This window comes from Nycticebus coucang, chromosome 17, assembly GCF_027406575.1.
Source record: "Nycticebus coucang isolate mNycCou1 chromosome 17, mNycCou1.pri, whole genome shotgun sequence".
NCBI classification, from domain to species: domain Eukaryota; kingdom Metazoa; phylum Chordata; class Mammalia; order Primates; family Lorisidae; genus Nycticebus; species Nycticebus coucang.
The window spans coordinates 27,750,051-27,764,614 of NC_069796.1; the positions used below are offsets into that span (position 1 = coordinate 27,750,051).

The 14,564-nt window shown below is 36.3% G+C and overlaps 1 protein-coding gene across 4 annotated transcripts in view; it reads left to right on the forward strand.

Moving 5' to 3' along the window:
- Positions 1–14,564, forward strand: part of ADAMTS19 (ADAM metallopeptidase with thrombospondin type 1 motif 19) — a 226,270-nt gene that overhangs the window by 81,967 nt on the left and 129,739 nt on the right. For all 4 annotated transcript variants that reach the window (XM_053567390.1, XM_053567391.1, XM_053567393.1 and 1 more), the window contains one exon: positions 5,368–5,473. In XM_053567390.1, coding sequence (XP_053423365.1) covers positions 5,368–5,473 — 106 coding nt within the window. The remainder of the gene's footprint in view (positions 1–5,367; positions 5,474–14,564) is intronic.

Consider the following 14,564-nt stretch of genomic DNA (forward strand, 5'->3'; position numbering starts at 1 on the left):
ATAATTCTTTAACTTCACTCTAGGTGCCCCTCCTCTACCCTTCTTTACCCTCCTGACAATACCCAGTCGTATCTCAAAACTTCACCTCCAACTTCTCCTAAATCCCACTCTCTGATCACAATCTTCAGGACTGTTTTGTGAAGTGTCTGCTCTTTTTCTTTATTGGTTATTCCCTTCTCCCGACTACTGCCTTCTAATCTCTGCGTATCCGTCTCCCCATCCTTATTCTTTACTTATCCCCACAGAGTCCTGCAAGTTCTATCCCTTCTTTCCGTCTCATCTTCAATGCCAACTTTTATACCTTGTGTGTCTTTCTCCACACCTGATCTCCAAAATCACATCCCCTATGGAGTCCTAATATTCTTTTTTTAGACACAGGCTGGAAATCACTCAAGTGAATCCTACTTTAGTGCTACTCAAACTTGGACTCCTCATCCCCAGCTGAAACAACATGTTTTTTGACACATTTCTTTTTTTTTTTTTTTATTAAATCATAACTGTATACATTGATATGATCATGGGGCATCATACACTCGCTTCATAAACCATTTGACACATTTTTATCACAGTGGTTAACATAGCCTTTCCGGCGTTATCTCAGTTACTGTGCCAAAACATTTACATTCTACATTTACCAAGTTTCGCAAATACCCCTGTAATATGCACCACAGGTGTGATCCCACCGATTTCTATGAAGACTCTGTTAGTGCTTACTCAGCTCTTTCAGTTTCCCTCACTAGCTATCCATCTTTTCATTCTTTTCTAAAAAACACTATCCAACTCCCATCTACCTTTGACCCATGTTTTCTATGCTGCTGCCTCCTTTTCACACAGATGTGTAAATATCAAAAAGTAATTTCCTTAAGCTGAATCTATGAAAGTCCCACTGTAAACACCAAATGCAGCCGGGAAACTGTCAGCCTTCCTACTGACGTCAGTGGGATAAATAGTCAGCTCATTACTACTCGTATAGTTCAGTAATGTGTCGGAAACCTTAGTAAATGCAGGTAAGACTAGAAATACGTGGAAAAGGAAATGATATTTTAATGGGGGAACAATGATAATTGAATGGGTGCAGAGAAGACGTGTAAAAGTTCATTGAAGTGACTAAATTTGCTGCTTACTGGTCCGTGTGGCAACCAGGGATGTGACGTGAGGACAACTCATGTCAGCTGAGTTTTAAATCTGAACAGGTAGTGGGACTATTTTCATTGTGATGAAAAAAGTGATGAAATATAATCCTAAGGATAATTTTTGTACTGAAAAATGATCACCAGCATGCTATTACGGTGAGCTTAATTTACAATTTGGGGGGGACATTTAATCTCAAATTGTTGTTGTTGTGTATTTTAAATGCTCAGGAAGTTTAATACCCTATTAAGAGGAGAGGTTTTTCTTTCCGCTTCCTTTCCTCTCTCCTTCTTTTGAGTATGACACAAGATTGATTATCTCTGAACCTTTGTTGTCTACTTTTTATTATATTAATAAGTACCTGATTTAGCTTACTTAAAATTCTCAGTATCTTTTAATTTTAGGTTAAAAAGTTTTTATTTCACTTGTCGTCTAGTGGAACTGGATAAAGGAATGTGGTTTTTTCTTTCCCCCGTTTTCTTTTTTTTCCTTCTCCAGCCCCCGTCAGTATGCCTTTCTGTCCTACATTGTTTGACGTGGACTAGGAGTAATTTCAGTTGCCGTAATAAGCCAAATGAAGTATGAAGTTATTAAATCTGAAATGTTTGACTTTTTTCTTTTAATAATTTTTTTATTAAGTCATAACTGTGCACATTAATGCGTTTATGGGGTATGATGTGCTGATTTATATATAATTTGGAATGCTTACGTCAAACTGGTTAACATAGCCTTCACCTCACTTGCTTAATTATTGTGTTAAGACCTTTATACTGTACTCTTAATAGATTTGACATGCGCCCTTGCAATATGCACCATAGGTGAGGTCCCACCGATTACCCTCCCTCTACCCAACCGCTCCCCTCCCCTCCCCTCACTCTCCTCTTCCCTCTTTCATCCTGGGCTATAGTTGTGTTTTATCTTTTGTATGAAAGTGTGGGTGATTAGATATTGTTTTCATAATAGTACTGAGTACATTGGATGCTATTTCCTCCATTCTTAAGATACTTTACTAAGAAGAACATGTTCCAGCTCCATCCATGTAAACATAAAAGAGGTAAAGTCTCCATCTTTTTTAAGGCTGCATAATACTCCATGGTGTACATATACCACAGTTTATTAATTCGTTATGGATCAATGGGCACTTGGGCTTCTTCTATGACTTGGAAATTATGAATCAGGCTGCAATAAACATTCTAGTACAAATATCTTTGTTGTAAAATGATTTTTGGTCAGTTTATTATATATAAAACAAGAAACAGTACAATTAATCAAATATGCACCTGAACTACCTACACAGTTTTGCCGTCTTAATAGTAGCCCCTGTATGCAAAGAAGCCCAGTGAGTGGTGATGAAATTGTGAAAGGAGTTTTCCCCAGCCTGTGGAGAACAATATTTTTCCTTGCAAGAAGTAGTACAAAACCTGGAGGAAGCTGTAGTCAGTTGGTGCATGGTCTGGTCCATGTGGTCGATGACAGAGGGCTTCCAAATCTGGCTTCTATAGTTTGAGCAGCATTGTTTGTGGGACAGTGCTGTCTTGCAAGAAGATTGGCCCGTCTCTATGATCAATCTCAGCATCTCAATTGCAAGCATCCTCATCATTTTATCCCATTGGTTGCAGCAGACATCTGCTGTAATTGACTGACCAGGATACATGAAGCTGTTGTGGATAATACCAGCACGGGACTACCATACAGGCACCATTAGCTTTTGAGGGGATGAATATTCAGTTTTGAATTGTATTTACCTATATCATCTCTATCTAATCCTTGTGCCAAGCACTTGCAATTGTCAAAAACAATCTATTATCATCACACATAATGATTCGGTGTAGAAATGGTTTGCATTTAGGTAGTGACAGCAAAGGAGGGCAAGCTTCTTGACAATTTCTTTTCTGACACTCATTTAACTCATTTAACTCATATGGAACCCGTCTATCAGTTCTTTTAAGAAATGGTTTGCATTTAGGTAGTGACAGCAAAGGAGGGCAAGCTTCTTGACAATTTCTTTTCTGACACTCATTTAACTCATTTAACTCATATGGAACCCATCTATCAGTTCTTTTACCTTGCTGATTTCTTTCAAATGGTCCAATGTTGTTGAAATAGTAATGTCAAGCCTTGCTGCTAGTTCATACGTAGATTGAGATGGATTTACTCCCACTATAGCTTTAGCTGATCATTGCCCACATTGGTTTCAGGTCACTCACATGGCTTATTTTCAATATTAAAATCACCAGCATGGAACTTCTCAAATTATCCACTTACTGTTCATTCATTAGTCACACCTTCCCAAACACTTTGTTGATACTTTGAGCTATCTGGGTTATAATGGTTTCACCATGGACCTCATATTTGAAAACATGCGAATGTTTGACTTATCCAGGGTTTCGCAAAAATTACCCTAAAGAAAGTTTTTTGGAAGATAATCACAAGCCAAAGCATGCATTTGAAAGAATGAGAATGTACCTTCACAATTACAAAAAAAAGTGTCAAAGTGAAATGTTAGAGATACCAACCATCAAACTTAGTATTTAAGGAAATTGAACATTTTAAACTTAATTATCTCATAGGTGGATTTACCATCTGTCTATTCATCTATCCGTGTATCCATCCACCCACCCATCCATTCATTAAGAAGTCATGTCGGCTATATGAAGATGTGAAATTTTTATAAAATCTATTTTATTTATTTATTTATTTATTTATTTTCCTGAGACAGAGTCTCACTCTGTCAACCCTGGTTAGAGTGTCGTGGTGTTGTCATAGCTCACGGCAACCTCAAACCTTTGGGCTCAAGAGATCCTCTTGCCCCCACCTCCTGAGTAGCTGGGAACTCTGTGGTCACTCCCAAGAACTGCACATCTCAGTCTCGAGCTTCTTTGTGGTTCCACCACACTCATCAATTCTCTTCTGATCAGATTTTCTCTCTTATTGCTTAGGCCGTGGCTTTTACTAAGTCATTCATATTCCTCCATGAATCTTCTTTCTAAAACATATACAAGGTGATGATTCTTTTATTTAAATTTAATTATTTCTTGCCAATATTTTTGGTTTCTGGAGAGAGAGAAAAAGTCATAAGCAATCAGCTCACAATCTTTAACTAGAGCAAGCTCTGCATCAAATTGTTTTCAGAAATAAACATGTGGCAGATGGATTCAAAGGCCAAATCTAATCCCCACTTCATCATTTTTAGGAATAGTATGATCTTCAGCAAATCATTTTATCTGTCTATGCCTAAATGTTATCATGTATAAAAAGAGCTTAGAAACTACTTTGTAAGGACATGGGAATTACAGAATATATAATTTATCCAAAATAATAGTATTATAATAAGTTTTGTTATTTAAAAATAGCATTAAAACATGTTTGAAAAATTATATTTATAATTTCTTTTGTTAAATGATTTTTTCAAGTATCTATCTTTTTTTATTATTTGTTTAATTAGAGTTAATTAGATTAGAGTCCCTGGCAGTAAGCATTTGAGTGTAAATTATCTATCTTAATTAGCAAAATATTACATAAATCTCTGACTAAAGACTACTAATGATATTAAAAGACATTACAACCTTTACTGATAATTTAAACCAAAGACTAAATATCCTGCTGGAATTTTTATCTTAAATAATATTTCACTTTCATATACTCTGCAAATAGACCATCTTATTAGTTAAACAATTTTCAGAGAAAACCCTTTAATTTTTCAAATATCACCAGTAGTTATATTAAATTAATATGACAAGTTAAAATAATATTTCATAAAAAATATTTCAAAATTGTATCAACTTAAATATGAATATAAGCTCATGACTCTCTTATATGTAGTTTATTTTACCGTTATGGCATTTCTTTAAATTAAGTTTTCAAAAAAATTGAAGAGCATTTAACATAATCATCATTTTTTTATGTTTACATTTTCTAAGTTGTGACTAGTCATTTGTTTTACATGACAATTAAAAGTAGTATTTATGGAGTGTATTCGTATGGTATGCCTTTTTAGAAGTGGACAGTTGGTAAAATAATTTCACCTAAAATATGAAATTGCAAAGTCTCCTAACAGTTTATTGATTGTCTCATACATTTTCCCCTAAATTGTCCCTTATTGGAGCTAAATTTCATAGTTAAATATTGACATGTTTTAGTAGAGACGATAGTCATTTCCATTCCTACTACTAATATGTAGTATAAATATTTATATTTTACTTCAATCATATAAGAATTAATGTTTGTGTTTTCTAGGTATAGCTTACTTGAGTGGAATGTGTAGTGAAAAGAGAAAATGTATTATTGCTGAAGACAATGGCCTGAATCTTGCATTTACAATTGCTCATGAAATGGGTCACAAGTAAGTAAAAATCCCGGCTATGTTAAATACATTAGCATATACATTTGTATGTGAGTATTTAAATTGCATGAATATATTTTGATTTTTTTCATTGGGCTTCAAGTTTTAGAAAAATTAGTGAAACAAGAAGACATGAATAAGACCATCTAATTTTAAAGAGTGTCTTCTGAATGTTATAAATTCCTGATTCCTTGAATAAAATCTTACATTATTAAAACCATCATCAAGACAGTCATTACAGAGTGTATAATTAATTGCACTGTACATTTTTCATTTTTTTTTATTTTTTGAGACAGATACTCACTCTGTTGCCCCAAGCTAGAGTGTTGTGGCTTGGTAGCTCACAGCAACCTCGTACTCTTGGGCTCAAGTGATCTCTTGCCTCAGCCTCCTGAGTAGCTGGGACTACAGGCACCCACCACAATGCCTGGCTAATTTTTCTATTTTCAATAGAGATGGGGATTTTGCTCTGACTTAGGCTGTCCCCTAACTCCTGAACTTGAGTAATCCACCCACCTCAGCCTCCCAGAGTGTTAGGATTATGGATGTGAGCCACCACCCCCGGCCTCCCCTACATTTTTAAACAATATAATTATTTCAATATCGTGGTGCTACTCACCATCTATTTTTTAAACATTTACTTGGTACAGGTGAAATGCTTTCAGGCTGTGATAGTGCCTGAAAGCACTATGTTTGTTATTACCAGGCCCAGAGTAAAGAAGTGTGGTTTAGGTGAAATGTACCGGAAAGAGAAGTGAGACTCATAATTAACATGTATTGAATATTAACTATGTCTCAGGCACAGTTCTGGGAAATTTACATAGGTCAGTTCACTTCATACAAAAACCAAGGAGGTAGTTACTGTTCTAATTCTCATTTTATCAATTACATTAATAATAGCAATAATAATTAGTAATAGCAAAACTTACATAGCACTTACTGTGCACCAGACACATTTCTAAGTGCTGTCTATAGCCCCACAATAATTTTGTGATGTGCAGTTATTAGTGTATCCATTTTTCTGATGTATAGAGAAGTTAATTTATCCTCCCAAAGTTATAAAGATGGTAATCGTTGAAACAAGCCGTTTGAACTCTAACCATTCAACTCAGGACACACTGTTCCAAATTTCAACATTAAGTTATCAGATATTGTTGTGCCTTGGATGCCTCATCAATAAAATGGGGATAATACCCTTGCTATGAGATTCATTTGGAATTCAGTGCATAAAAGGGATGTATGTATTTGTAGGAAGTTTTTAGTAGAAATGACATGAGTGGAGAAATCAGACTTAATTTTACTGTAATTTTTCCCTCATTCCCAGCAAACCAGCACTACAAATGAAGGCATTTTAATTGAACTCAGATTTAGCAAAGTCCTATGCAGGGAGGAGATCTTTATGGAGGTCTCTTTGGTCAAAGACAAATTTTGTTTGTCGTTCAATGTTTAAAAAGTTGAATTAGTTACCGACATTAAAAAGTCTAAATTTGACATTAAATCTAAATTTGCAGACTTGGCAACACTTGACCCACAGTCCCATATGGTAGCCATTCCCTGGAGCTGAGTAACAGCGCCTTGGACTCTTTAAATTAGACCCGTCTTTCCAGCTCATCCCAGGCCGCAGCTCTCTAGTATGGCACACCCAGCTCACTTCGTTTTTCTTATTTTCTTGGACTCTGTAGGCAATTAAGTAAAATTGAGTTGACAGTGGAATTTGATTAGTAGAAGAAGGCTTAGAAGAAACAATTTATGTAGGACATGGCAGTGTTTGATTAAAACAATTATTCAAGCGAGCACAAGCTAAAAAGTCATAATTATGTGGCTCAATGAATTATCAAAAACTAAATATAATAGTCCAAGAAATAGAGCATTATCTGCAGTGATTGATTTTTGAATTTTTATAATTGACCAGAAAATACGTATATGTAACATGTTTGAAATGTATATAAATTTTGTCATGGCTGTATCAAGCTAATTGCCATAGACCTTGCCTTGCATACTTGGTATTTTTTGGTGAATACACATTGATCTGTGGTGTCACTCTTTTCGATATGTAGAAATACAGTTATCCCCTGGAATACGGGGGAAGAGGGGTGATTCCAGGATTCCTGTGTATACTCAAATCCATGAATACTCACGTCTAGCAGCTGCCCTGTAGAACGCGAGAATATGAAAAGTCAGCCTCTATGGAAGGTTTCGCAATCTGCAGATACTGTACCACCCAGTTGGTTGAAAAATATTTCAGGATAAGTTTAAACCAGTGTTGTTCAAGGGTCATGTGTCCTTACGTGATCTCCACTGTGGACTTTGACTCTTCAGCCGGCTGATTGAGAATATAAGGAGTTCGCCTGTGGCTCAGTCGGTAGGGTGCCGGCCCCATATGCCGAGGGTGGCGGGTTCAAACCCGGCCCCGGCCAAACTGCAACCAAAAAATAGCTGGGCGTTGTGGCGGGCGCCTGTAGTCCCAGCTACTCAGGCAGGAGAATCGCTTAAGCCCAGGAGTTGGAGGTTGCTGTGAGCTGTGTGAGGCCACGGCACTCTACCGAGGGCCATAAAGTGAGACTCAGTCTCTACAAAAAAAAAAGAGAATATAAGGAGTTAATATGCTACTTTAAAAAATAAAAATACACTTTAAAATCATCATTCTTTTAGGGAAAGTATGCAGTGCAATAAACTTGTCTAATATTGCACTCCAGAAATGATAAGTTTAGATTCTTATTTCCAATATTACTTTAATAACTGAAAGGTATTTTCAGTTCACTTAAATTATGGAAAACCATGGGCGTCACTGCAGGGAAAATGCTGAGAATAATGGCTAGAGGCAAGAAAAAGTTACTAGTAAGTAATTTTAGGAAGGTAAATGCAAATTAATCATTAATCCAGTTCTTATAAAAGAAACAAAAATTTCCAAGTAATTACAGTTTTTACTCTTAGGTATACATTGACAGCTTGATTGAGAAGCAGTCTGAGTCTCATTTTCATAAGGAGACATTAAATAATTTCGTTAATTATCGAATAGTAGGTTCACTTTTCAAAATAAATGTTTAAAGTTATGTTTAAAAGCAGATATGGCAAATCTATTTCTTTAATCTCTGTTGTATTCTAAGATGTAGGAGAAACAACAAAGAAAAAGGGCACAAAACAAATTAATTTATCAAAGACCGAAGTCTTGAACAAGAAGCCACAACCGTTTAAACGAAAAATTCAATGAGATAATTTAAGGAAAGTCCACTGAAGCTTTATGTAGCAGAAACACTGGTTTATGACTAGGAACTAGGTTGGAATGGCTAAAATGGTACTAAAATATTATTTTATTTGGCTTTTATAGAGCTGCACCCAAAGTCAATATAGATGTGCCAAAGGTATGTGTCATACTTGGTGGATTAGGACCAGGACACGTGACATATGTTGAGCTACTCAGTTACTGAAAATTCTCCTTAGCAGTAAGCGGTATTTGTCCAAAAGTGGAAGCTAGTGCTTTCTTGTTATCGGTCAGTAAAAGACAATAGTCATCATGAAGTCACTTTATTAAAAAACAAAACAGGAAGATATTTATGTAAATTATATCATCATCATCATCCATATAAGAAGAAATGATGAAAACAAGAATACAAAAAAAGTCTATATACTCACAGCTTCTCAGGGAAAGCCTTTATAGATACTGGATAATTGTGTCCATAGTTCCGTGTGTGCACTTATCCACACGGTCAGGCACGCACAAGGAGAGCCCTTTTGTGATATTTATAAGTATGATTGAGTCAGCTATTTAAGAAACATCTACATATTACTTTTGTCTACTTTTTGTATTTCTTTCCTTTTGTGTCAAATTATGTAAGTGAAAACTATTTTCCAGAAACTAACAAACCATATTATCACATGATTCTGCAACCCACCATTTTATTTCTTGATTTTAACTTTTTAAAATTCCAGATTAATATGAGGGTACAATTAGGTTACATTGTCTGTGTTTGTTAAGTCAAGTCCAAGTTCTAGTCATGCCCCTCACCCAGGAGGTGTGCCATATACCCTTACCATGTGCCTGTTAGGTGAGAGTTTACCCATCCCACTCCCTCCTCCCCTCTCTCCCCTCTCCCTCCCGTGAGTTTAATTGTGTTTTTCTCTTGTATGGGTGTGTCTTTGTTCCTCTTCTAGTTTCATATTAGTATTAACTACATTGGATATTTGCTTTTCCATTCTTGCGATATTTTATTAAGTAGAATGTTCTCCAGGTAAATACAAAAGGTGTAAAGTCTCCATCTTTTTATGGCTGAATAGTATTCCATGGTTACATAGACCACAGTTTATTAATCCATTCATGTGTTGATGGGCACCTGGGCTGTTTCTACATCTTGGGGATTGTGAATTGAGTTGTGATAAACATTCTAGTGTATATGTTCTTATGGTAAAATGATTTTTTTCCTTCCGGCTAGATACCTAGTAAAGGGGTTTGCGATCAAATGGAAGATCTACTTCTAGTTTTTTGAGGATTCTCCATACTTCTTTCCAAAGAGGCTGTCTTAGTTTGCAGGCCCACTTATAATTTTAGAATGACAGAATGATTCTATTTAAACTTTTTAAGAATACCTTTGAAATGACACAGGAAATTCTTCTAGACTGAATTTAGATGTGTGTATTTGTTTGTTGACTTACATTTGATTTCTAGAAATTCCCAGAACAGTTTCACATATAGCTGGAAAAATCAATGAGCTACCAGGTAATAAAAATGACTCTCGGGTGTGAGGATTTAAGTAACAGCAAAGAACAAAAAATTTCTCTCTTATTATTGCAAAGGAATCTAAAACAATGTCAGCAAAATGTATCAATTTTCTTCCTTTGAAAAATTATCAGCTAAAAATATCTAATGTATAATTCAAAAATGTAAATTAAAATCTACAATAAGAAAGAGGAAATAGACCAGGCCTGGTGGCTCATGTCTATAATCCCAGCACTCTGGGAGGCTGAGGCAGGAGGATCACCTCAGCTCAGAATTTCAAGACCTGCCTTCCAAGTGCAAGACTCCATCTTTATTAAAAATACAAAAAATTAACCAGGAGTTGTGGCAGCATCTGTAGCCTCAGCTACTCAGGAAAGCTGGGACAGGAGGACCCCAGGAGTTTGAGTTTGCTGTGAGCTAGACTGACTGATGCCGAACACTCTAGCCTGAGCAACAGAGTGAAACTCCACCGCAAAAAAATAAATAAATAAAAAGAAAGAAAGAAAAAAGGAAAAGAAAGACGAAATAAATTATTTAAACCAACAATTCTTTTGATTCCCTTTCAAATTATTTTCCTTTTAAAACAATAACTCAGGAGAGTTATTAATTTCTTTGTAACCAAATTTTTTGGCAAGGAAATGTTTCTATTGATAGTATTAAATTGATACATACTCAAGAAATATAAGTTGGTACTTCCAAAATTTACTATGATGAAGTCTAAAACAGGATTTTTATGACCAAAAATACCTTAGGATGTTGTTGATGGATTTGTCAGATTGTTAATTAAGTATGTAGTTGCGTATGTACACATTCACCAACATGTGTGTTTTACGTGATTTTTGTGAACAACAGTGTGTTAAAGTAAGAGGCTTTATTTTGATTTTAGTCCATAACTTATTAGTATTACTATGATTAGATTGCTCTATTTGGGGGGGTCCCCAAGACCACTCTCAGGTTAATTCATTTGCTGGCAGAACTTACCAAACACAACAAAGCTGTTTTCCTCATAGTTAACATTTTATTACCTTGAAAGGATATAGATTAAAATCATCCAGGGAAAAGATTGTATGGGGCTTTGATGTCAGGTTCAAGCTTCCAGTTGTAGTTTCCCAGTGGAATTAGGTAGAAAGTGCTTAATTCTCCAAATAAAAATGTGTGAAAACAAAGAAATTATTGGCAACCAGAGAAGGTAACCTGAGCCGTAGTACCCAGGGTTTTTGCTGGAGTTTGGCTGTATGCTTATATGACTTGTAGGCTTATATGACTTCCCACAGGCAAACCTTCAGTCTCTGTCCCCTCCAGAGATCCACATGGCCCTAGGCCCCACCATAAGTTACAGTGTTAGCAAAAAAAATCATGGTACAGGGCCCCAAGTAAACAAAGATATTCTTATCAAAATACCTGGCAGAATGTTTTAAAGGCCTAGAGGGTACCTCCCAGAAGCCAAGGAAGGACCAAACATTTCTCTGGAAGGTGCCAGTTGTTAACTCTTTACTGCAAAATTACACAATATTTTTAAAGTTTCACAATCTTATATATTAGATTGCCAAAGCCTATCTAATAAAAATAGTAGTGTTCTTTTGTTAGTATGCACTGTACTAATTACTGTGTACTCACACCTAATTCAACCTCGAAAAAAAATTTTTTTTTTGAGACAGAGTCTCATTTTGTCACCCTCAGTAGAGTGCCGTGGTGTCCTAGCTCACAGCAACGTCAAACTCATGGGCTCAACGTGATCTCTTGCCTCAGCCTCCCAAGTAGCTGGGACTAAGGTGTCAGCCACAATACCCAGCTATTTTTAGAAATGAGGTCTCTCTGTGGCTCAGGCTGGTCTTGAACTTGTGAGCTCAGGCAATCCACCTGCCTCGGCTTCCCAAGTGCTGGTATTATAGGCGTGAGCACCCAGCCAACCTCACAAATTCTGGAGCAAAGTATTTTTATCATTTTACAGATGAGGAAACTGAAATGATTAAAGACTCATTTTCAAAGTGCTCTTTTGATATTAAGGACACGTGTTTTGGTTTCTTTTTTGAGACAGAGTCTCACTATGTCACCCTCAGCAGGTGCTGTGGCATCACAGCTCACAGCAACCTCCAACTCTTGGGCTTAAGCGATTCTTTTGCCTTAGCTTCTCAAGTAGCTAGGACTACAGGCACCCACAACAATGCCCGGCTACTTTTTGTTGCAGTTGTAATTGTTGTTTAGCTGGCCCAGGCTGGGTTTGAACCTGCCAGCCTTGGTATATGTGGTTGGTGCTGTAACCATTGTGCTATGGGCGCTGAGCCTAAGGACATTTTCTTTTGATGGTATACAATACAGATTTTCCTAGTTCTCCCATCCAAGTACTAACCAGGCCTGACCCTGCTTAGCTTCCGAGATCAAACGAGATCTGGTGCGTTCAGGGTGGTTTGGCCAGAGACTCCCAGTTCTAATAGTTAGTTTAATCTTGATTTTCATTGTTTGTGGCCTGTAGAATTTTTTTAGTAGTCAAATTTCATACTTTATTATTTATTCTGAAGGTTTTCACATTTACAAGTGCATTCTTACCCTAAAATTAGGGAAAGATACTTTTGCATAGTTGTTTTATTTTTTTTTTTACTCCTGTACTTACTACTTAGCACTTTAACCTATCTAGAATTTACATCAGCATATGTAGTAAAGTTCTCTTCATTAAATTTGTGTTTCTCATTAACTTCTCAGTAAATGCTCTTATTACTCAATTGTGGTCTATAAGGAGATTAGAAGATACGCCAGAATTGATTGCCACATTGATTCTTACGTTGAAAAAGTATTGAAATGATAAAAGAAAGTCAGCTTAACTGAAGGGCGTGCTTAGTGATGTAACCGATTTACATTCTAGCCCCGGCAACTGAGCTGGATACAAATCAGTAATAAAGACAATTCCCCAAATGGCAGCCAGTGCACAGGCCACCCTCAGAACAGCCCGGCCATACGGCAGATATAGCAGATCCTGCTCGTGCTAGATCAACATAGCACTAGGAAGCTGAATCTGAATTGTTACAAAGCCATCTTTATGATTTTTGCCTTGAAAACTCTTCTGTACTTATTTATCTTTGCCCTTATTTCTGAAGTACTTTTAGACATAATTGTGTGATGCAATTCATTCCAAATAATAAAAGTTGTCCTTTTGTATAAGTACTTAGTGGTGTTTTAGATTATTTTGTTACAGAAATAAATACAAATATATACTATATATATTTAACGTAAATTTGTATAGACACACATACATGCTTTTTTCTTCAGATACACAAATAATCAGTGCTCTTTGTGGATTCCAACCCAAAATAAAAGAACTCCTTTCTTATTGGTTATGGTTTTAGTAAAATTTAGCCTCAGATCTAGGATGTTTTAATATATATATACATTATAGGGAAGTGGATATTTCAAAGATAATTATTAATAACATAATCCTGTGGCCATTCTGTGATCATGTTAAATCTGGAGATTTATTGAAAAGCAGAACTTTGCCCTGGCTGAGCTCAGTGAGGCCAAAGACTTCTGCTCCCACCTGAAGAAGGAAGGCAATAATACGAGCTTTATTTTAAGAGATGATGATTGCCAAAGCTCACAAAGCTAATAAGTGCCTACATTTAAGTTCAAAGGCAAGTAGATCCAAACCCAAAGCCCAAGTTGTTAATTACAACGCTATGCCAGAAATGTGAACAAGTTCAACTAGCTAGCTTTACTGAACTTACTTTTGTGCTGGCTCTGGATTATCTGTTCCCCTCTTATCTCTTCAGCCATACTTTGTTTTGTGCCCTCTCTGTCTCAGCCTGGCATCCACACTATAGTCCTTACAGTGTTGTAGCCTACCACGTTCCTTTACCACGCAGGATATAAGTACTGGCTGGGCTCTCTCCCTGGAATACACTAGATCCCCAGCTTTGAGTGACTATCTCCTCCAGCTCAGATACGAGGAATTAGGTCAATAGCCATTCCCTAAAGGAATTGTTCTGGGCAGATCATTCTCTCTCTTAAGCATTTTAACGACACCACCTCCCCTGTAAATGTACACTTGTTCATCTACCTCACTAGGCTGAGAGTTTCAAGAGGTGATGACCATATCTCTTTCTGCTTACCATGGCATTCTCAATGCATTTGATGATGCTTTGTGCATATTAGTCATTTTATCAATATACATTCACAATTTAATCGAGTCATTATCTTAGTAACATATTCTTAGGCATAAATATCAACCAAACTTGATTATAAAACACATTCTGTATGCATATTCAAATCACTTCGAATATTTTTTGATATTGCATGGGATGTTTAATATGTTGTTAAATAAAATTTTATAAAAACAATATCACAGGGCAGTGCCTGTGGCTCAAAGGAGTAGGGTACGGGCCCCAT